Raw genomic sequence first — 22,664 nt, forward strand, 5'->3', positions numbered from 1 at the left:
TTAGAATAATTAATGAGATATCGTTGTGTCATATTCTGCTTCCCACTTGCTTCGTGTTGATATTGATGAAGAGTCGCGGTTTGAGGGCCGGTATTCTAGATTTTCAAGGCTGAGGCACTCAGCTCGTATTCCATCCCCATTTCTATTCTACCCATTGGTCACTGGAATCTGAGCGGCGGTAATATATATCAATAGTGATGGGGGATATATCCATAAACTCATTGCTTATTGGATCATGGATAGCTGTATTAGTGCACTGCCTACGTATACGGGGTAAGGGGTACTTTGATGGTTCAGGAATATATAAAGCAACCACTCTACCCAGGTGAGAAGATGAACCTCGATAGCCTAAGATTATCTATCTCGATATCATTCAAGACCTCAGCCATGATACCTAAAACCGAAAAGGACAATAAGAATATTGAGAAAGCCAGGGCCCTCCAGAATCGTTTCTGGGGAGAGGAATATGAACGAATGATATCGGGGATGCTGTAAGAGATACACTTCCTTTCTAGTATACACTCAAAAGGATCTAATTTATATACAGATACAACCCTCTAGGCCCCGAACTCATAGAGGGAAGGTCTAGAGCAAGACGTTTGATGACTACATTCAATGCACCTGTTTCATCGGAAGCCCCCGAATCGCAAGTAGTCTCTCAGCGAGAAGACATACTTCGAGAACTCTTTGGACGTGTTGGGCAAGGAGTATATATTGAGCCTCCGCTCTTCGTAGACTACGGTTGCAATATCAGTATAGGCACCGGTTTCTATGCCAACTTCCAGTGAGTCGAACTTCTGTAAGCAAAAGAACCAAATCTAACCCGAGCCCCTTCAAGTCTCACTGTCCTGGACTGCGGCCTAGTTTCTATTGGGAATGACGTTATGATTGGTCCTAATGTCAACATCATTACAGGAGAACACGAGACAGGGATCAAAGAGCGAAAGGCACATAAAGGGTTGGAGTTTACGGAACCTATTGCCATTGGCGATGATTGCTGGATTGGAGCGAATGTGACGATCCTGGCTGGAGTCACTATTGGCCATGGATCTTCCATCGGTGCTGGCTCCGTGGTAAAACGGGATATACCAGCCTTGAGTGTTGCAGTGGGTAGTCCCGCTCGAGTTATTAGATCGGAATAAAGAGGAATCAAGTGTTTCACGAGAATCCCCCGGGATGGAGTATATAGCCACAATAATTCCTGAAATGAATAGAGACTATTATTAAACATTTAGAAGAGGAAAGATCGCTTGCTTCGTTAATCTATCAGACGTTATAACCGAGAAATCCCAATCAATAATTAATGCTTTTAAGCAAAGGCTCCGACGAATGCCATGAGGAGAGCACCGCAGGCAACAGATATACAAGCTTCAACACGCCGTCTGCCCTTGAGGGTGTCATAACTTGACTCGCTTAGGAAGTCCTCGGCGAGGAGTTCCACTAGACCCGCGAAGAGCAAAAGACCACTGCTAATCGCATTGGTGATGCCAACCATCAGCAGACCTGTTGCGCTGGCAGGATCGTAGAGATTGTGTAGAACCAAACCGATGGCTTGGCCAAGGGGTGTTGTCGTTCCGTATGCCAGTGACATAAGCCATGGTTTCATGGAATTTGGAGCGAACAGATCCGGTATCAGCGACGCAATCCGCGATCCCAGGGCGAAACCTTCAAAGGTCTGATGGAAACTGATTGCAATCAACAGGACGACAAAGGATGTGCCAGTCGCAACACTGAGCGCCATGCCGATGAAGATGCTGTGAAACAAAATGCCAGCTTCCAAGAGGAGGCATTGCAGAAGCTGACGTTGCGGATTCTGCATTGGCGCATCTGTATCGGTCGGCTGCCGGTGGCTTTCGCTTGCACGGGGTCGATGCCGGTGGACAGGCCGTGACTGCGCGGAATGGGCTGCCTCTCCGCTGATAAGCGCGTCGTCATCCATGTAATCATCCAACCCATCGAGGTCATCCACATCGTCTTCCTTATCAGGTGATGGGTCTGTCAGGTGAAGACGGTCCGATTCATGGTCCGAACCGGAAGCTCTCGTTGCCCGCAACTTGGAGTTGTTCATGCTATCAAGATTGATACTGTCTGAAACCTGCCGGGCCTCTAGCCCCGAGTAATCCACATCTGGATCTCCCCCATCCCTAATTGAGTCACGCCTAGCCTCGCCAATGAGATTATCATATTCGCTTCCGTGCACGTGCTTTGCGCCTTTCATCGCAAAGAACATTTCCACGATCACGACCGCAAAGACTGCTATCATTGCAACGAAACCTGCCATAGCACGATATGTTTGACTCCAAAATCGAGGGAGACATGGGTCGGTGAGAGAGACGAATGCTGTGGGGAGTAGATGGACGAATGCCGTGGCGATCAATACGCCCGTTCCGAAATGTCTCGATATAAAGAGGAACCGACGAGGAATTGGGAGACCGGGGAAACGGCGTGCCAGAACCGGAAAAGAACAAGCTGTCGTAGTTTCAGAATTAGAAAAGGTTAACTGGAGGGATCCGAGAGAAGCTAGTGCATACCGAATGTACTCAACCCAAGGATGAGGAACAATGCCATAACATGCAACGGGGTGTTATAAGACCCGCGATCTTTGGATCCGCATGTCGGTGTATCAGCTGAAGCTCCATCTCGCCGAAGAAGCTCTGCCCGCAAGAGAGCATCGGGGATGTCTGAGATTGCGGAGATGGCACGCTTGAAGTCTGCTCGGAACATAGTTAGAAACCGACCACGATGGATTTGTAAAGATTGCTAACCTGATGGTAAATCCTGCGCATGCTGCATTTTGTTATCTCAAAGCTGTTGAAGCTGTTAATGACATCCCCAGTTGGACTGCCGTGGGGAATGTTTGAGGGTAGGCCGGGTAACGTCAAAGAGATATAGGTAGTCACACAATTGGGTCAACACAAGGGTAGGGGAAATCAACAAGGAAATTAGTAACACATAAGTCTTTTAAAACAAAAAAAAAAAAGCTAGAGGGGTTTGGGACACGCGATAATGTCTCGACTCCGGGCCCCTTGGCTTAGTCATACTGAATCACACGTGGGCAATACGCGTCCTGGGATTTGGTGTTTTACTAAAGTGATATGATATACATGGAAATAGTTGGTATATTAAGCCGATCTGCCTCTACCTGTTGCCCACCTTAGTCCAACCTTTAGTACCTTTAGGTCGGGAAGCATCGCCTTGAGTCCTCCCAGAACGTGTTTTTGAACTTGTAGCTCTGCTGTCTGTGTCCGTTTCTACCCTCGAGGATTGAGAGCCCGAGACAATGCCCTTGGGGGTTTGCGGAACAGATGGCTCAGGTGAATCCATGACCGCATCATCCCATTCTTTTTCTTCTAGCAATTCCCACTCCGCACTGGCCATTTCCCCTTGAAGATTGGACTTCAATTTATCCACAATCTTGGTTGGAGTTGGGAGTTTCCATATTCGCATGAATTCAACTCCTTCCGATGCCCCCAAGAACGAATGTGCCGTGCCATGAGAATAGTGACCCAACATTGGAAAAGAAGTGGTCCGCTGAATTGTTGTTTTGGGTGAATCTTTGGCAGATTTCATCTGTGTCTGTGTGTCTCGGCCGGCAAAAGCTCGCATTAGAGTTGAAGGATGGGCTGGCGGAGCAACCAGCAGTTGCCATAAGCTCTTTCCAATATCGCAGACTTCCTCCCAAGAGTCCGATGAGAGGTTTATCCCTTGGGTTCGACATAACCATGCAACATTCCACGCCAAGAGAGTGGCTCCTTCAAGAAAGAAGGCGTATGTTGCGGGGTCCTCCTTCGCTAGTCGGGCTAGAGGCTTATCAATGAAGAGAGGCCGCGGGTGTGGTGTATGGGTGCGCGAGTCCACTGTCCTTGATGCGGCTGGACTTGACGAAGACTGGTGATCAGCTCCGTCTTGACCGTCGCGCGAACGATATGATGCCGAGGGATTGTAGATTGTAGGCACGGGATAGTTTTTGTGAGGCAATGTAATTTCGGCGGGAAGTCTCAAGGAGAGATAGTGCGACACAATGACCAGAAGATGAGCGATGTTAGAAAAAGAGGAGGATATCTGTTCTTGTGGTATACCTGTACTGGCCCTGTTAGTATGCCACGGGATGAATAACTGTTTGGAAGCGACGGTGAAAACTTGCCATTCATATCCCTCAAATCAACGATAAGACCACTTCCAAGCATATATGTCTCCCGATTTTGGTTCTTTTTCGTAACCTTCCGCAGGCCATAGAGATTGGCGACTTCTCGACAAAGATAGATACGTGACTCTGCCGTCTTGCTATGGAGGGAATGCCAAACGTGTTCCACCCGTTTGCTGGTATTTTGAACGCCCGCCAGAATTCCAGCTTCCCGCTCTTCAAGTTGAAATTTGGCAGATTCGGCATCAGAGCGTCTGCGTGCTAAGGCTTCTTTTCGTTTGGCAATCTCGGCTTTCTTGGCTTCTACCTCTGATTTCAAAGCCTCAAGCTGGTGTGAAACCAATTCTCTCTTTGCCAAAGACACTGCATGTCGAGTGCTTATCGTTTGGAGGACCCAGCGGGGAGAGCAAGGTTTATCCGTATCGAGCAGGTCTTGTTCGTGCGGGGAAGACAAATCACAGGAGCTATCACAGGTAACAGCGACCTCAATTTGCTTTCCAAGGACTTCTTTCTCTAGAAGAACTTGGGTGCTGTCGATTCGTAGTTGATATAGCTCATTGCGGGCACATGTCGGACAGTGGAAAGAAAGGCGGGAATGAGGGACACGTGAGCATATGGAACAGCTCATCGCAGACAATTCGATTTTATTTTCAGCTGTTCTTTGAGAGCGTAAGGGGAATTTCCATGTTGCGTTCGAGGATAATTATGGGTGCTACTTGAGTCGCCGCCGAGAACCATATAGTGGAGTGAAGGGGTCATCAAATAGATGCAAATCCCACATGACTCAAGTAATATGCTGATATAAAGGATACGACCGGCTTCAAGCCCAGCATGTCAAGTTCGCATCACTTAGCCAATGTTTCTTTAGAGAGGAAGAGAAGAAAAGACGGGATGGTGTGCACATGCACTTGTCGACGTCACCTGACGCTCCGTTATCGCGAACCTTATCTTCTGGATAGGAACATCCACGAATCAAAACAAAAGACTTCAGATTCTATTGAATCAATCATTGGTTTTGATATGGATTTGTTCTGATACATCTTTCTACCAGTCAGCGAATTCAGTATGCAGTCAACACCAAACAGGACCAGCAAAATCCCTCGACCGGGGGCAATATCACCCCGTGTCAGTCAAGGAAGCAAAAGCCCTCCAGGCAGTGGGAGCTTCCAAGAGAGCAAGAGCCCTCAATCACCAGTCGAAGCTCGTACATCGACCCATATTCATGATGAGTTTCCACTTGTCTCTGAATTAACACAAGGACTCGAGGACTGCGACTGGGAACAACTTCAAGGGAAATATGCCGATGCAATGGAAGAACACGGCCGAGTAGAAGAGAATCTTCGAGTTGAAACAGCCAAGCTTCTTGAAGTAAGTTTTCGAAGCACATACTACTCGTAATTCTGTATCTGATCAACTGGCAGGTTTTCATGGCATGGTCTCAAACTACCGTTTCGCAAGATGAGAACAGGGCTTTAAAAAGGTTCGACCAACCCAGCTTTGAGCTAAGATATCAACGAACGAATAATTAAATGTTCTACAGGTTTAAGACCCAAATGCAGCATGTTCAAAATTCCGAAGTCAACGTGGAAAACAAAAAGAAGCATTGTAAGTCTTCTCTTACCCTTTTAATTTGAAAACAAGGTCTGATCGCTCGTCTGTTGAAGATGCGGAAGTAGTAAAGGCTTTCCAAAATGCTCTCGCTTTGCTAAACGATCAAATGAAAGTTTAAGCACTTGATGGTCACGACATTTATGACAATTATGAAATTATGTTACTCTGCCCCTTTCATCTGAGAATCGATATTCCAAGACAGGGATTAGATCAGTATGCAAAAAGCATTCATCTTGTATCATCCATCATGTATTTCTCACTTGTATGATGGCTTAAAACTAAAATAAAACCAAATGTACTACAGATAAAGGAAGATACCATTTGAATGCTTGGAGTCATTCAACTGGGACTGCTGGGAACATCACAAATCATTATTGCAGGTAAAAAAAGGGCTATTTAAGCTCTGGCACATATGTGGTCTCGGTGGCTAGAGGCTAGAGGCTCGTAGCCACCATCATCTGTAAGGCCTCGGTGATTAGCCCTGGGAGCGTTCAGTCCGGGCAGCTCTCCCTATGATGTCTTGCCAGCTGGCATTAAAGCGTCTGCCGGTATTCGCCAATAAGCCTTCCTCCTCGGCTTCCTCGGCATCTTCATCGAGCTGCGCTTCATCCAACTGAGGTGAACGGAAAAGGGAAGTAACAAAGACAATCAGATACAAGCCTGCAGTGTTGGTGTTAGATCAATATGAACAAGCAATTATGGTAGCAACGCAACAATATTTAGACATACCTAGGAAGACGAACTGGGCCCAAAAGAACACGACTCCAAAGAATGGGTAGTTCAGGGTGACCCGGTTCAAGAATGTGCTCACGACACTGGGTGTGCACACTTGCTGCGCAGCGGGAGTTTTTGCCAGCTCTGAGCATGGCTTGATAAGTTCTTTGCTGTTTGAGCAATCTGGCTTCCCGATGAAGGTACCCGAATCGCGGTCACAGAATGTCTGTGAGCCGAATGTGGCATACTGGGGGGCGACTACCATCGAAATGGAGTAATTCAGCGCTAGTATGATTAGCATTAACATGGCGGTAGCTAAGAGCAGAGCCTGGGGAGATGTGTGGCCGTTTCTGATTTGGAAAATCCTAATCCATAGGAAGCGGATTCCGACCACAGCGATTCCAACCACAGAACTGCAGAAAAACAGCAATACAAGTGCGGTAAATATGGCGTAGTCAATGGGAAAGAACCTGGCGGATTTAACAAGTGCCCAGTTGACAGGGTTAAAGATGTTAACATGTGCGAGGATGTATCCACAACGATGTTTGCAAATCGAGTTCATGGCTTTGTCGATTGCTGTCAAGAACATGGATACCCACGTGAGGAAAGCAATGAGAAGTAGCAATATGCCTCCCAGGAGCTTGAAGGGACGGAACACTGCTCCGATTTTGTACCATGCCCTCATTAACCAGCTGCGGCCTCCGCCTTGGGATTCTTCGGCAAGACGTTGGCGGCGAATCAGGGTTCTCTCTTCCCGCACCAGTGTATCAAGTTCTCGGCGGTCCTTGGAGGACAGGAGCTCGGGATCTCCAGCACATCGTCCCTCGAGCTGCCGCTGGCGCTCTTGGTTTGTGTCAAGTTGTTGTGCACTGCTCGCTTGCAATGTAGCACTGGAGACTGATGGTGCAGTCTTGATCAAACTGATTGGCAGAAGGGCCAGTCCCACGGATGTGTACAAGACATAAAGACAGAGCCCAATCGTCATCAATAGACCAAGAGCAAAGGTAAGGGCACGCTCGCCATCTTTTAAGAGTTATGTCAGCTCCACGGTTCTGTCAAACCCCAGGATACTCGGATACTCACGGTTTTCAGTCAGTAAGCGCCTGAAGTAATCCAGGTCCATGTCATTATTTCCCTGTGACACTGGCACAAAGAAACCAACTAGGAACAATATAACCACGACTGCAACAAATGAGAGCGTGTATTTGAGGGCACCCCAAATCCGTTGGCCCACAGTTTGCTCGCCCAACTCGGTCGCAACGTCGTCATATTCTTCATACCAGAAATATGTGAAGGGAATGACTAGAAGACAGAGTAGAGCATCCAAGGAATAGAGGAAATAATAGATGATGGTCAATGAATATGTGATTCTGTCCACCACATCCTGTGATGCCCAGTCCTTTCGTTGGCCTAACTTGGACGATGTAGTCGATGATACTAAAGCGACATCGACAGGCAGCAAGAGCACTGTTGCGAGAAGACTAGTAATAGAGATGATGCAAGTCAGAGTGACCGAAGGAGAGCGGTCGCGGGGAGTTTGGTAGACATAGATAAACACCGACGCCACTGCCAGTAGAATAGCTACCACCGCCCCATACAGAGCCCAGATAAGGGAAGTTTGAAGGAGGGCCATATTGCAGGATAACAGTTCACACTGTGCAGATTTGTTGTGAAGTCTGCATCAACACTTCTAGCAAAAGAATGAAGGTATGATGGCAGGAATGAGACCTACAATATTAAATCAAAATCTTCCCTTTCGAAGCTCTGGCGATCGCCTGTGTCGTCATTGTTAATTCGGCGCTAAACCATTTTGAGGCATATGCAGTAAATGGCGGTATGATTTATCTGGCAGAATATTTTGGCCGCTCGATTCTGCCAGACCAGTCAGCTGACCCGCTCCCATCTCCGCTTTGCTTCCGCTTCAAAGGAGCTACAAACTTAACTGCACAAGGCAGAGATCTTGATCTTGATCTTGATCGCTTCTCGTGTTTATATTAAATTTTTTATCTGTGTTTCTCTCTTTGTGCTTACAAGGCTTCACGTTCTCAATTTTCCGTCCCTGGGTTTAACAATTGCAATGTGCATCTCAGGCCATATCAAAAACACAATTTAGCTCATTGGCGGTTTCCTAGCAGTATCAAGCCTTCTACGAGCTTTGACGGTGGACTCAGTCTCAAAATGCAGTGCTACACAGAGCTATTACCCCCCACGGGGGTCACCCATGCTTTGGCAATTCCGTTCACCTCAGCAACCGCCAGCAATTTGATCGTTGTCAGAACTTCTCTATTGCAGGTTTTCTCTCTCGTTAAGGTCTCTCCTCAGCCACAGAAGGAAGGCTCAGAACCTCATTCTTTACAATTTTCTCAACCAGAAACGAAATTAGTACTGGAAAAAGAATACCCACTATCCGGAACCGTGACTGATTTAAGCCGAGTCAAAATCTTGAACACTAAGAGTGGCGGAGAAGCCATCTTAATCGCAGTCCGCAATGCCAAGCTCAGCTTGATCGAGTGGGATCCTGAGCGTTATGGAATCTCAACAATTTCCATCCACTACTACGAGCGGGATGATCTGACCCGCAGCCCCTGGGTGCCTGATCTGAGCCGGTGTGGGAGCATTCTGAGCGTTGACCCAAGCAGTAGATGCGCGGTGTATAACTTTGGAATCCGCAACCTTGCGATTTTGCCCTTTCATCAGGCGGGTGATGACTTGGTGATGGATGACTATGACTCGGAGCTTGACGGAGAACGCCCAAATCAGAACTCTGGTGGAGGCGCTCAGATCGAGAAGAGCAATGAAGGACCAGCGCACCAAACACCCTACTCCTCGTCTTTCGTCCTGCCACTGACTACCTTGGACCCTTCATTGCTACATCCCATCAGTCTTGCGTTCCTATACGAATACAGGGAGCCCACGTTTGGAATTTTATATTCTCAAGTCGCAACCTCCACTGCCCTTCTTCATGAAAGAAAAGATGTGGTATTCTACGCTGTGTTTACACTGGACCTTGAGCAGCGCGCTTCTACCACCCTTCTTTCGGTATCTCGTCTTCCTAGTGATCTGTTCAAAGTCGTGGCACTCCCACTTCCAGTAGGAGGTGCCTTGCTTCTTGGATCAAATGAAATTGTTCATGTGGACCAAGCTGGTAAAACCAATGCGGTGGGAGTGAATGAGTTTTCAAGGCAGGTTTCTTCATTTTCAATGACCGACCAATCAGACTTGGCGTTCCGCCTCGAAGGCTGCGTGGTTGAGCGACTTGGTGGTGATAGCGGCGACCTATTCCTAGCACTTGCGTCCGGCGACATGGCACTGATCAAATTCAAACTTGATGGTCGATCTGTCTCCGGTATCACTGTTCATCCCCTTCCGTCCCATGCAGGTGGAGATATTCTGAAGTCGGCCGCCTCATGTTCCACTTGTCTCGGAGATGGAAACGTCTTCATCGGCAGCGAAGACGCCGATTCCGTGCTTCTAGAATGGTCGCATTCATCTGCCTCTACTAAGAAAGCTCGGCTTGAGTCAAAACACACAGCCGATGGTCTTGATGATCTTTCAGATGATGATGACCAGATGGAAGATGATGATCTTTATTCCTCGGCGCCTGGATTGACACAGATCGATAATCGCATGGGGACCGACAACTCAACCCCCGAATTCTATAACTTCCGACTGAACGATCAACTTCCTAGCATTGGGCCACTGAGGGACATCACTTTGGGCAAAGCTTTCTCGAATACGAATTCCAAAAGTCATGATACAACTGAAAGTGTTGCCGCAGAACTGGACTTGGTGGCATCTCAGGGCTCAGGCAGAGGTGGTGGCTTGGTAGTCATCAAGCGTGAAATCGATCCCTTGACTACCATGTCTCTGAAAGTCGATGATGCGGATGGTATTTGGTCAGCCAGCGTCACCAAAAGAAGAGGTCTCTCCAGCACAGACAACTCCTCTCGTCAATATGTGGTTATATCTCGGTCTACGGATTCGGAGCAGGAGGTGAACGAGGTCTTCGTCGTGGAGGAAGAAAGCTTGAAGCCTTTCAAGGCATCAGAGTTCAACCCGAACGAAGATTGTACAATTGATATTGGATCTCTGGCAGGCGATACTCGTCTAGTCCAGGTTCTGCGGAATGAGGTCAGAAGCTACGACATAGGTACAGTCTATCTCAGCCTGTTAGCAAACGTTGCATAAGCTAATCGTGAGACTCCACAGATCTGGGATTGTCACAAATTTACCCCGTTTGGGATGAAGACACCAGCGATGAGCGCGTGGCTGTGAGCGCGAGCTTTATTGATCCTTATCTTATGATTATTCGGGATGATTCATCAGTACTGCTTCTTCAGGCGGATAAAAGTGGTGACCTCGATGAAGTGTCGCTTTCAAATGAGATTAGCTCCTCCCAATGGCGCTCCGGATGCCTTTATCATGATAATTCTCAGTCATTCGGTGTTGCAGGCTCATCGCCGAAGGACTCCTCAGAAGGCGAAGTACTTCTATTCCTATTGAATCTGGAGTATAAGCTATCGGTAAGTCGTCGTGAAAAGAAAATGCAGGCATTGGTTCTGACATATTATACAGATATTCCGCCTTTCTGACATGCAATTGCTCGCGGTCATTGAGGGTGTCGACTGCTTACCACCCGTATTATCGACCGAGCCCCCGAAACGATCTAATACTCGGGAAACCCTGACAGAATTCGTTGTTGCCAATCTTGGTGATACTTCTAGCCTTTCACCCTATCTGATTGTAAGAACCTTTCCTCTATAGTTTTCTCTGATCTCTAACCCAAGCATTCTAGGTTCGAACCGAAAATGACGATCTCGTATTCTACAAACCGAGCCTAGCCCCGGCAAATGCAGGTCATGGATCGTCTCGTCGCCTGCAATTATTCCGAGAGTCAAATTATGTTCTATCAAAAAACCTTTCAGGGGAGGCATCCTCTCAAATAAAAAAGCAACAGCGATTGAGACCGCTGAGGGTTCTTCCCAATATCTCAGGGTTTAGCACCGTCTTTATGCCTGGGGCTTCATCGAGCTTTGTCTTTAGGACAGCAAAGAGCTCACCGCACATCATTCGTCTCAGAGGAGGCTTCACACGTTGGCTAAGTTCCTTTGACTCGGCCGACACTGGCTGTGAAAATGGGTTCATTTACGTGGATTCTCAGGTGGGTCTTTTCGTTCATAATTGTTATGCTATTTACATTTACTAATTCTCTCTCTTCAGAGCTGTATCCGGACATGTCAACTACCCACTCAGACACAATTTGACTATCCGTGGACATTGCGCAAAGTTCCAATTGAAGAGCAAGTCGATTTCTTGGCCTACTCGACGTCTTCTGAGACGTATGTTCTCGGCACAAGCCATCAAGGTGACTTTAAGTTACCGGAGGGTGATGACCTGCACCCTGAGTGGCGGAATGAAGGTTCGTTATTGCTTCAAGCGTTTCCCATCGTGCTGTGCTAAATTTATCTCAAGAACTATCATTCTGTCCGAAAATTCCCGAAAGCAGCATCAAGGTCGTTAGTCCCAAGACATGGACCATCATCGACAGGTAAAAACCCCCACAAAACCCGCGGCTTGACGAATCCGAATACTAATATTTATAGTTACCCTCTGGATCCTGATGAGCAGGTGACAGCAGTGAAAAATGTGAACATTGAGGTTTCGGAGAATACACACGAGCGGAGGGATCTAATCGTCGTCGGAACCGCCATTGCTAAGGGAGAAGATATGCCAGCTCGCGGAACAGTGTATGTCTTTGATGTGATTAAAGTGGCCCCAGACCCAGAAAAGCCAGAGACAGGCCGCAAACTCAAGCTGATTGGCAAGGAGTCAGTGAAGGGTGCAGTGACCGCACTGTCTGGCATCGGTGGCCAAGGGTTCATAATCGTGGCCCAGGGACAGAAGTGCATGGTCCGAGGTCTCAAGGAAGACGGGAGCCTTCTTCCCGTTGCATTTATGGATATGCAATGCTACGTCAATGTCGCCAAAGAGCTCAAGGGCACCGGCATGGTTATCCTGGGAGATGCCGTGAAAGGTCTCTGGTTCGCCGGTTACTCAGAGGACCCATATAGAATGACACTTTTCGGCAAAGACCCCGAATATCTGGAGGTGGTGGCAGCCGACTTCCTCCCAGACGGGAACAAGCTGTACATGCTAGTCGCTGACAGCGACTGCAACCTGCACGTCCTACAATACGACCCCGAAGACCCCAAGTCCTCCAACGGCGATCGACTCCTCAGCCGAAGCAAATTCTATACAGGCAACTTCGCAACATCGGTAACCCTTCTGCCGCGCACACCAGTTTCATCCGAGCTCACAGAGTCATCTGAGGAAGCAATGGACGTGGATCAGACCTTCGCCACACACCAGGTTCTCATCGCTTCCCAGAACGGGTCCCTGGCGCTTGTGACGTCGGTTCCTGAGGAGTCATACCGTCGACTATCGGCGCTACAGTCTCAGCTGATCAACACCGTCGAACACCCTGCCGGTCTGAACCCGCGTGCTTTCCGGGCCATTGAAAGTGATGGCGCTGCAGGACGTGGTATGGTTGATGGCAATTTACTGCGTCTATGGCTGAATATGGGCAAGCAGCGACAGGCCGAGATTGCGGGCCGGGTCGGCGCGACGGAGTGGGAGATCAAGGCTGATCTGGAGACTATTGGCGGTGATGGACTCGGATATCTATGATGCCAGAAATAGACGTCTTTCGGTGCATTAGTTTTAAGGAAATTACAAACCCCGACCCACTGAGTGATATTCCTCGTGCGAATTGATTATAGTAGCTTGTCTGTATCTCCAAAAGAAAAAAAAATAAATGTTCAGCCCGAGATGGGATTATCAATATATGGCATGCCACGAGAACATGTATAGCTGAAGATTCTCTCAGCCTACACCGAGGAAGTCCCATCACGATAAAGTAAATAGCGTGATATCATAACACAATGGGATATAACTAAACCAGGACCCAAAAGGGAGATGGAGAAAAAAACAAGAGACCCTAGTACCTATCCCAACCAGTCCAACGTGGGTAATCCAAGTAATCCAAAACCCATCCCAATCCCAAAATTCACCACCCAAAAACAAAAGACAATAACTTAAGTCAAAACACCTCAGCACGCCACATTCGCCATTTTCGCCTTGCATGATTCGAATTCAAAGAGAACCAGATCTTTGAAATCGTACATGCCAAATCCCACCCGAGCCCCCACGAGCATCAATATCAGTAACACATTTGGCATGTCAGCTTGGAAACCAACGATGTTTTGTACTTTGTATTTCAGGGGAAAACACAAAGCCAAGTCTAAGAAAAAGCAGTAAAGAAAAAAAGAAGTAAAGAAATACCTCATAACAGAGTGACAATGCAGATGCGAGAAGAAAAAGACAAACGTCACCCAGCGCCATTAGCCCAGCATCCCAGTACTGAGGGGTTTAGCACACATCTTCTGCAGTGAAGTACCGTTTGCTCCGGCCTCTGGACGCCACGAATTTCATCTCCGGCATGTTAGTGTGATGCACTACATGTGGTCGGTAGACGGCGTCGACGGGGGCTTGCCAATCATCCAACCCGAGGGGGAAGTACTCGTAGAGAAGATCGGTGCTTTCGTTCGGAAAGGGGAGCGACGATGCGAATGAGTGGGGTAGGTTGGCAGTTTCCAGCAACGGCATGGACGAAGCAACACTCCGCGAAGGAGTTTGAGAGACCGCATGAGAGAGCTTGCGCATCTTAGAAGGCGGGGCAGATTGGTCGAGGCTCAGCGATCGCTGATGTGACATCTCAGCAGTGAAAGGAGACACCATCTTTTGATCAAGATGGAGATTAGGGTCACCGCCTTCTTCCTCGTCTAGCAACGACAGATTAATTGGCGCAGCGGCCGCTGTTGTGGAACTGACGCGGCGATGTGGGTCTGTCGCCTGGGAGAGTTGCTCCGGGCTGGAATGGGGGAACATTGACTTTGGGGCATGAGACATGACATTGTTTGAATTAGACTGCGGGATGGGGGTCCATTCCGATGTCGCTTTGGTCTGCTGCATAATGCTCGGTGGGGGGACAGATGTTGTTTCAGGAGAGCTGCTCTGGGCAGCTGGCTTCGTCTTGGCTGGAGTCACGCTGGCCCGACGCGGGACGGTGTCGCTTGTTGGTGTGCGGTTCATGGCGGCATTCGAAGAGCTGGCCTGGGCATTCTTTCGCGAAGCGGCAGCACTCCCACTAAGAGGGAGATCTTTGCGTGACTGGAAATTGCGTGGGCTGCGGCCACGAACGATGACGGGACCTGACTGCACCTCTGAGATGGGGATCTTCGCACCAGTGGATAACGTCGCGACCACCTTGAGTCGGACGACGAAGTGTTGCTGTAGCTCCTTCCGACGACCATTGTTGGCGGTCGCGACACGGAATTGTAGGCGTTTCCAGGCAATAGGGAAGGTCGCGTAGTCCGAATCCAGATCCTGACCCGCCATGATATCCAAGGGAATTGGGGGAGGCTCCTTCTCGATCTTAGAACCAGTGCTAGGGTTGCCCTCCTCTGGCGCCGTGCCAGAATTTGCAGCAGCCGCCGAGGGGGTCTTCCATGGCACCGAGATAATCTTCACCGGATTTCCTTCCACGGATTCTGTGGCTGATACGGTGAGTTCCTGGGCGAGGATGGGAATTCGGTCGCCTTGCTCCGTCATGATATAGCGCATCCCGCGGGGCAAAGTTACTGAGCCGGTAATTTGAAACAGATTGCGACGATAACACGTCAACTCGGCACCTTGTTGTGGCGGGGCATTTTCCGAAGGGGATGTTGTATAGGGGGACTCGGCGAGAAAGAACATCCCGTGCAACTGAGCCGACACCGATAAGTTGGTTCGGCGCATGGAATAGTCGAGGAGCGTAAAGTGATATACCGGTAGCGAAAAGCTCAACAGCTTATTGTTGTGGTCGATCGACGAGTCCTGGGGTTGTTCCTGGGGCGCTGGGTCAAAGGGCGCCGCCATCTCAGTGAAAGGGTCATCATATGCGGAAGAGAAGCGCCTCAGTTGATGTGACAAATTAGGAGGTGCGAAAGTGAGATCCTCACTATATATCAAATTAGCAAAACAATTTCCCAGCCGAGCGGAGTGGATAATCCACCCCTCTCGTCCCACTTGGAGATCTAATCACCCACCTAACAAAGGTCTCCGAATCGAAGTTGGACCGGTGATCCGGTAGATCCAAGCCGGACATCGCATTGAGATAGTCAGGACCCTGCAAATTCCCAAGACCCAATGGACTAGCCAAGTACGGTGTCATCGCCGCCATAGTATCGAAGCCCTCCATGGTCAGAGCTGCGATACGGAGGCACACGATGCGGGGGAGGGAGATTTATAGGATTGTCTTTTATATAAAGACAGTCGAGCGAAGAAGAAGAGGAGAAGTAAAAGATGAGAGTAAAAGGGTAAGAGAAAGAGGTCAGACGCAGAGAAGCCAAGGATGAGTAGAGACCTGGGGAATGCTGCAAGCAACGGAGCGGAAAGATAGGCTAAGGCGGGAGTGAAGGCGGAGAGGACATTTGAGACGGAAATGGAAAGGTCAGGATTATAGTGGATAAATAGTATATAGGTATATTAGCCCTGGAGAGTACCTAGAGAGAAAGAAAGAGCAAATCACCGGAGAGAGAGAGAGAGAGAGGAATCTCCGTTCTGCCAAACGATCAACGGATTCGGGGAATAGTGGAGCCGTGGTTTTTGCGGAGAACGAACGCAGCGCTGAGTCATCTTTTTATAGATAAAAGGTTTATGTTTAATTTCCATTTAATCTTTGATAATTCCATTAATTTCTTTTTTTTGGGGGGGGGGGGGCACGGGTGTGGTACGGGAGTATCTCAAGATCTCCAATAACAATTAACATGCAAATCCCTCAGCACCGATGGGGTAAGACTTGATCGCCGGCTCTCGGCTCTCGCTGGGCCCTGAAGATCAAGATGTGAAATATGATAACTCCCAATACGGATTACAGCATTCTATATTCTAATGCTGAGTATTAGTATAATCTGAGATCATTCGCTTTTATGATGAATACCCACCTGCCTATTAAGGTACTGCTGCTTCGGGTTGACTTCCTGAAAACGCCACATATTAATATTAAACATTGGTATTCCGTATTGGGGTTTGGGATGAGTATTGGTGCCTCCTATGTCTACTATGTAGGTCTGAATAGGTCTAGGTGAATATATAGTCATCTATGGTTGTTCTAATATTTTAATATTCCAACATTCCAATCAAATCATGTATCTACAGTATACATAATTCCATTCTTCCATTTCAACAATGCAATCACATTCGCCTCAAGGATGATCATCATCGGCTGTCTGACATGCAGATGTAGGGACCAATCAGAATATGCGGCGCATAGGATCAGAAAACGCCCCTTCTCGTACTCTGGACCCTGTACAACACTTTGGCGCCCCACTGGAAACGGCAGTAATATAACCTGCAATAATCTGCAATAACCTGCAATAACCTGCTATGTAATCATGCATGTAATATGTTCAGCATTTATATGTACTCCGTACCTCGGTGCCTTGGTAGCCTTAAAGTTCAGCTGTTTGGGCTCGGGTCCGGCGATGTCCGGATCTACGGAGTAACAGATTCCAAATTCAAAGTTCATACTTCATACTTTTTAGGTATACTTTCTGATAGTATGTTGTATGCACTTTTCTTAGTAAAACTCATAAAAACAATCATTGGGGAAGGAGATACAGCCAATGTCAGATGGTAAGACTGGGAGATTGGGTGGCGAAGAAAAGCTTCCTCGTTCTCGCATGTGAGCCAATGGGGAGTCTGTGCATTTACCCAATTTGATTATTCCCGAGGGAATGTCTTTCAGGTTTCCTTTTTTATTCTTCTTCCGGCGCGTTTCCCATTGCGGCCTAGAAATTATACCAAGGTTCTGACCACGGGAGTCATCCATGGTTGAACATGGCATCCAGGAAGGTTCCAAGGTTGGAAGCTCTGTCAAATCTATTATTTGGGTTTAGGCCTGAGATCCCGAAAAGCTTCATAGTATATGGGTACTACTGTGTCTGAGGAATATCTCTGCAACATTCCTGGGATCGTAGATCAGGAATGATCGGGAATGTACAAGACCTCTAGACTTCCAGTTCAGCTTCAAAGAAAAAAAAGAGAAAAAAAAGAAGATCCGCTTGTACAACTGAGGGATTTTTAACGCAAACAGAAAACTAAATTGGTTCAAACTCTGAACCAATGAAATTCATTGGTCCGGGTCAAAGTCAGGCCCCGAGGCCCGATAAGCCCGTTTGGAGTTTCGATTCTTTGGTTTGATATAGAAAACCTTGAAGAAAGAGAGAATTTTGCCTTTTATATATATATATATCAAATCTCTTCTAATGTCACATCTTGAATTACACAAAATACTACGGAGTACTCCCTGGCGTTCTTCTTTTTGACCAAAAAGGTGCTTGGCTTTTGTCCACCTCCGGCGCCAAAGCGGAGTTCCGTTCCCCCATCAAACCCACTTGAAGTTAAATGTGCCCGTGGACAAAATACATAGTCTAGCCAAGTTCGACTTCCAACGGACGTCCGATCCAGTTAGGTTTCAGCTTTAATTGTGATGCCTTCTTGAAGATAATTAGAATTCTGATTTCCCCAGGCTTAATTCTTGGACTAAGTTTGGGAACTCACCGACTAGCTATGTCCTCCCGAGGTCCAACACAAGGGTAATTAAAGGGTTTTTCTTACGTGTAGACTGATCCAACCCGATTCCCGAGGACATATACACTTCCCTAATTCACATTGGCATTTCTATAAATCCAGATATCTCTGGTGATCGCCAGTGGGAACCCTGTGACTACAGCATAGAGAATTTATTTGATTGGACCCAATGCGAGAACAGACTACCTGTCCTACCCCAGGCCCTACCAAATGCCTCCCCAAAGAATAGAAAAATAATGTGAAAAGAAATCCCGGGGAAAAGCAGTTACCGGATCGGGTGAAACAAAGAAAAGTGGTCCAGATCCAATTGGAAGAAAGAAAGAAAGAAAGAAAGAAAATAGGTTAAAACAAATGCCAAACCCAATGCGATATGGATATCATAGACTCGAGGAAAACAGGACCGGAAAGAGAAAGGAAATAAAAAGTAGAATCAAATCGAATCGAATCAAATGTGATCTCTACGCATGCATCATCGTCCACGTAGCTGCGTCACAGTTCACTTCTTCAAAGCTGTGTAGCATAGTGAAGCCCATGGTAGAAAGATTGTCGAAGTTGTTGTCGCCGTCGACCTGTATTGTGTTAGCGGATGAATGGGGATAAGGAAGCGAAGAGAACATACACAGTCCATGACCACGGCATTGGCACTCAACTTCCGGATCTGCTTGATAGCCAACAGGATCAGACCCTGCATAACGGTAGAGTAATCTTCGCCGCAGGAAGAAATGACGGGAGACGAAATGCCTCCGACGGAAGCCTGAGTGGCCCGCAGCACGGGCATGTGCTCTGCCAAGGCAGATCGCTCATTGTAGATCACGATACTCCCGAGTATAACCCCGTCGGAGGGCCGCTTGGCCCGGATGATCCCGCAGTTAGGCGCGCCACCCAGAGCCATGCGGTAAATGTCGGCCACGCCCTGTCGCGCATACGTTTTAATGTGATCGAGAATCGCGCGCGAAAAGTCCCAGCCATACACGAGGTCGTATGTGACCTCAGCACTCTGCAGGGTCGCAGTGAGCCCTTCGGGTGGCACCCATGTCGATAGATTGCGCAGGATCACGCTGCATACTGGTCGCGAAAGCGCGGTGTTCCACCCCATGTTCGCGAACCATTGCCGCAGCCGCTTGCGCTCAACAGGGTTGACGGTCGGGATACCAAGGTAGATCCCTGGTAATCGGGATCCTAGCTGGAAGCGTTTGATACCGCTCCGTTGGAGTAGAGTCCGAATCGCGCGGCCGTGGAGAGAATGTCCGATTGATAGTTTCCTTCGAGAAGGGTCCACGATCAGACATGCAAGGACGCCAGTGCCTGTTGATCGAAAGAAGTAGGTCGCGCAGAACCCATAGATGGCCTGGGTGCTACTGTTCCGGACAACGAAATGGGATTCGTCGATATCCTCCTTTCGTAGCAAGAAGCTGCAAGCGGTAGCTCCAAGCAGTTCTGATGGCTGGCCTAGTGCACAGTCGTCTCGGATGGTGTCAAGCAAAGCATCCAACGCGAAAGAGTCGCGGTCCTCGTTCCAAGTTTCGACAAGCCAGTGCTGTCGAGACTGATTGATTTTCTGCGTTCGGCCAATGGAGCCGGGGAGGGCGGCTGAAGGTGTCAAGTCGCCATACAAGACCTTGACCAATGCCTGGAGGGCTGTTTCCGTGAAGTCATACGTGCATATATAAGTGCCAATTGAGGAATCCATGGCAAAATCATATGGCGAGCTAACTGCCACCACAATCAATGGCTTCTCGCGACGTTCGCCAGATGTGGTATACTGTGATTGGCAGATCATGGAGACATGTTTTGAAAACCCTTGCTGATATACATTGCGATTTGCATCTGCCGTGACAACGACTACAGCACTCGCTCTTTGGATGAGGTCTTCGTGAATGGGACGCACACCATTGGAAGTATAGGAGGTGTGCAACACGCGCCCATTCCTCTGCCGTGAGAGTGACCGTCCAAGTTCTTTGAAGACGCCCTCTCCACTCAGAACTGAAGAGGTTCGTTCCGACGATAATGGATCAAGTGGCCCATTCACAGAGTCTGCGACCGAGAGAGAAACTGCTGATGTTGGGAGTGGCTTGACCAGCGGAGTCAGCAGCAAAAGTTCCTCGTCTGCCTCGATGACATTGGACAACGGAAGTAAATTATTCTTATCTCTCATCACTGTGATGGAAGAATTGTAGGCTCGGGTGGAAAGGTTCGTGTGCGAGGGTTGCATCTGTGTAAGTGAAGAAAGTCCCGGAGGGTTTAGTGCCTGTTCCCACGAAGTACACCGCGCCTTCAAATCCAAAACTCGGCGCAACGATTCTTCAATTCGCTGACGGTTGATGATACCGTTCTCCACGCCGAGTTTCAACCCATTGATGGCTTCTTGTTGGACCGGGAATGACCGACATAAAAGGACGACATCGCAGCCGGCGTTCTTCGCCATCACCGTGCCACCTCCTACTCCAATGTTATGTGTGAGTGCCTCCATTTCCAAGCATTCGGAAACGACAACTCCTTGAAACCGGAGATCTTTTCTCAAGAGCTCGTCGACCACCTGATCACTTAGGCAGGCGTGCATCACGTTCATCCCAGCAGATGACAATGAGACACCTCCCACCATCATGGCATCCAGACCCTGACTTATAGCGTTGCGAAAGGGTACAAGCGCGCTGAGACTGAGTTGCTCCAGTGATTCTGTAATAATTGGCACATCGGTCTGGGAGCCGAGAAATTCCAAATTACCATAGGATGGAAAGTGTTTTCCACAGGTCACTAAACCTGCTTCTTGATACCCTCTCATGAACTGGACACCATATTGAGACGCCTCTTGGGGATCGTCACCGGCAGTACGAACACCTAATGGCTGATTTCGCACATTGGTCAAAACATCCAAAACGGGTCCTAAGATCCAATTGACCCCAACGGCCTTCAGCTCCTGTGCTGTCGCGAAAGCCACCTCGTGGGCTAAAGATTTGGACCCAGTGGCTGCAATTCCCATGGTACTAGGGAATTGGCGAATATATATCTCATCATATAAACTGTTGACACCACCATTCTCCTGGTCCAGGGCAATTAGTAAGGGAACGAGATGGCCTGCATCACGCGCAATGGTTTGTAACTCCAGAACTAATCTGGTTGTTTCCTCAGCCGCTATAAGCGCGTTAGTGACTGTTTAAGTTGATGTCGAGGGCCTTTAAAAGATACATTTCAGATTTTTAGCAGATAGCAGCACAGCACCCAAGTGGTAATCCTCAATGAGTGATCGAATCTGTGGATTGACAGACGTTCCATCAAAGCCCATCATAAAGAGCTGACCCATCTGCCTGTGCCATGTCAGCGTGCCCGAGGTTTCATATTTTTATAGAGTGGAAATAGCCTAAAGGACCCTCATCCCCAGGTTGACTAAAGGTTCCACAGTGAAGGGAGGGTACCCAGGAAGATTGGGAAGGGGGGAGGAGGATTAAGGCCGATAGGGGATGAGCCAAGCGAAAAAGGTGATCGACATACCTATCTAGGTCCTCCCAGCCCGGGGGCAGCATGTCCTCGTTCCGGGCCATGGCCCGAGGAGGAATGCCTGCAGCGGCCCAGAAAGGTAGGATGCAAAGGGTGCAGTGTCGGAGGATCAAGGTGTGGACACCGCAAACGTCTGACAGTTAAGGAATATGAAGCCAGTGCACGCGCGTAGTCAGGTGACAGGGGGGTGGGAAAGGGTTGCAAGAGTCAAAATTTGGACCTCGGGAGCTTTGTCTTTCACCCCAGAGCCGCAGAAGTCGGGGAAGAATTAGGACTAGAGAGATAAGGAGATAGGTGCCCCCGCTGTTAGGGTCACGGGATCTTGGCATCTACATGATTTAAAGTATACAATTGATCTAACAGTTAAAAAAAAGTACATAGTTCAATTGTATATACAATCTATGAATTATTGATTATTGAATAAATCATAATATCCACCTGGGTAGTCCCCTGGCCACACACCCCAATATGGCAATCACGTGATGTGTATGTAACTGTAATCGGGTCCCGTCTCAGGTCACGTGCTGTATGTCCCCATACCAATACCATACCGGGGCGGCTGCGACCCTACAACGTCCAGGGTTGCACTCAGCACTATATTTCTCCAGCTTATGCCGACTTCACCGAATGCAACTCCTACACTTCTCAAATGGAACCTTCAGACCACCATGTGTGCTGTGGAGCTTCATACTCCAATCAGAATGTCTTTTTTTCTCTTTTTTTCGGGCGTCATCGCACCCTTGGCCTGATTGTTGGGCCACATGGAATACATCCGAGTGGACCTTGATAGAAACTTTGGAATCGGCCGAATGAGGACAATGGCTGTTTGGCTATCTCAGTGGATTCTAACTTGCCAAAATACGGTTACCCGCAGACGTTAGCCAGTCACTTAGTCCGAAAGACCCTATCCTATCTAAGGGCCATGGGCAATGATACATTTACGAATATAGCACGTGGCTCACTCTCTATACGACGTTCTTTTTTGTCACTGTACACTCCACCACACTGT

General features: G+C 48.3%; 8 protein-coding genes across 8 annotated transcripts; 3 read left to right on the plus strand and 5 right to left on the minus strand.

Moving 5' to 3' along the window:
- Positions 1 to 387: 387 nt before the first annotated feature.
- Positions 388 to 1,142, plus strand: N7447_005270 (sugar O-acetyltransferase; the record flags this gene model as incomplete). Its single annotated transcript, XM_057229532.1, has 3 exons — positions 388 to 491; positions 548 to 784; positions 839 to 1,142. The coding sequence occupies 3 exons, from the start codon at positions 388 to 390 to the stop codon at positions 1,140 to 1,142; spliced, it is 645 nt and encodes a 214-aa protein (XP_057084622.1).
- Positions 1,143 to 1,309: 167 nt separating this feature from the next.
- Positions 1,310 to 2,793, minus strand: N7447_005271 (putative ZIP family zinc transporter; the record flags this gene model as incomplete). Its single annotated transcript, XM_057229533.1, has 3 exons — positions 1,310 to 2,469; positions 2,532 to 2,711; positions 2,766 to 2,793. The coding sequence occupies 3 exons, from the start codon at positions 2,791 to 2,793 to the stop codon at positions 1,310 to 1,312; spliced, it is 1,368 nt and encodes a 455-aa protein (XP_057084623.1).
- Positions 2,794 to 3,138: 345 nt separating this feature from the next.
- N7447_005272 (Atg14 domain-containing protein) lies at positions 3,139 to 4,772 on the minus strand (the record flags this gene model as incomplete). The annotated part of the gene is made up of 2 exons (XM_057229534.1): positions 3,139 to 4,079; positions 4,118 to 4,772. The coding sequence occupies 2 exons, from the start codon at positions 4,770 to 4,772 to the stop codon at positions 3,139 to 3,141; spliced, it is 1,596 nt and encodes a 531-aa protein (XP_057084624.1).
- A 437-nt stretch (positions 4,773 to 5,209) lies between these two features.
- On the plus strand, positions 5,210 to 5,873 carry N7447_005273 (uncharacterized protein; the record flags this gene model as incomplete). The annotated part of the gene is made up of 4 exons (XM_057229535.1): positions 5,210 to 5,512; positions 5,566 to 5,624; positions 5,685 to 5,749; positions 5,809 to 5,873. The coding sequence occupies 4 exons, from the start codon at positions 5,210 to 5,212 to the stop codon at positions 5,871 to 5,873; spliced, it is 492 nt and encodes a 163-aa protein (XP_057084625.1).
- Positions 5,874 to 6,230: 357 nt separating this feature from the next.
- On the minus strand, positions 6,231 to 8,102 carry N7447_005274 (uncharacterized protein; the record flags this gene model as incomplete). The annotated part of the gene is made up of 3 exons (XM_057229536.1): positions 6,231 to 6,415; positions 6,485 to 7,492; positions 7,553 to 8,102. The coding sequence occupies 3 exons, from the start codon at positions 8,100 to 8,102 to the stop codon at positions 6,231 to 6,233; spliced, it is 1,743 nt and encodes a 580-aa protein (XP_057084626.1).
- Positions 8,103 to 8,647: 545 nt separating this feature from the next.
- Positions 8,648 to 13,156, plus strand: N7447_005275 (cleavage/polyadenylation factor CFT1; the record flags this gene model as incomplete). Its single annotated transcript, XM_057229537.1, has 7 exons — positions 8,648 to 10,619; positions 10,679 to 10,992; positions 11,045 to 11,212; positions 11,265 to 11,630; positions 11,690 to 11,888; positions 11,942 to 12,017; positions 12,073 to 13,156. 7 exons carry the CDS (start codon positions 8,648 to 8,650, stop codon positions 13,154 to 13,156), a joined length of 4,179 nt encoding a protein of 1,392 aa, XP_057084627.1.
- A 741-nt stretch (positions 13,157 to 13,897) lies between these two features.
- N7447_005276 (p53-like transcription factor DNA-binding) lies at positions 13,898 to 15,767 on the minus strand (the record flags this gene model as incomplete). The annotated part of the gene is made up of 2 exons (XM_057229538.1): positions 13,898 to 15,527; positions 15,616 to 15,767. 2 exons carry the CDS (start codon positions 15,765 to 15,767, stop codon positions 13,898 to 13,900), a joined length of 1,782 nt encoding a protein of 593 aa, XP_057084628.1.
- A 2,851-nt stretch (positions 15,768 to 18,618) lies between these two features.
- Positions 18,619 to 21,699, minus strand: N7447_005277 (putative beta-N-acetylglucosaminidase; the record flags this gene model as incomplete). Its single annotated transcript, XM_057229539.1, has 4 exons — positions 18,619 to 18,729; positions 18,780 to 21,292; positions 21,347 to 21,465; positions 21,650 to 21,699. 4 exons carry the CDS (start codon positions 21,697 to 21,699, stop codon positions 18,619 to 18,621), a joined length of 2,793 nt encoding a protein of 930 aa, XP_057084629.1.
- Positions 21,700 to 22,664: the final 965 nt, after the last annotated feature.

Source organism: Penicillium robsamsonii (genome assembly GCF_028829455.1).
Source record: "Penicillium robsamsonii strain IBT 29466 chromosome Unknown utg000003l_segment0_segment0, whole genome shotgun sequence".
Lineage (NCBI taxonomy): Eukaryota > Fungi > Ascomycota > Eurotiomycetes > Eurotiales > Aspergillaceae > Penicillium > Penicillium robsamsonii.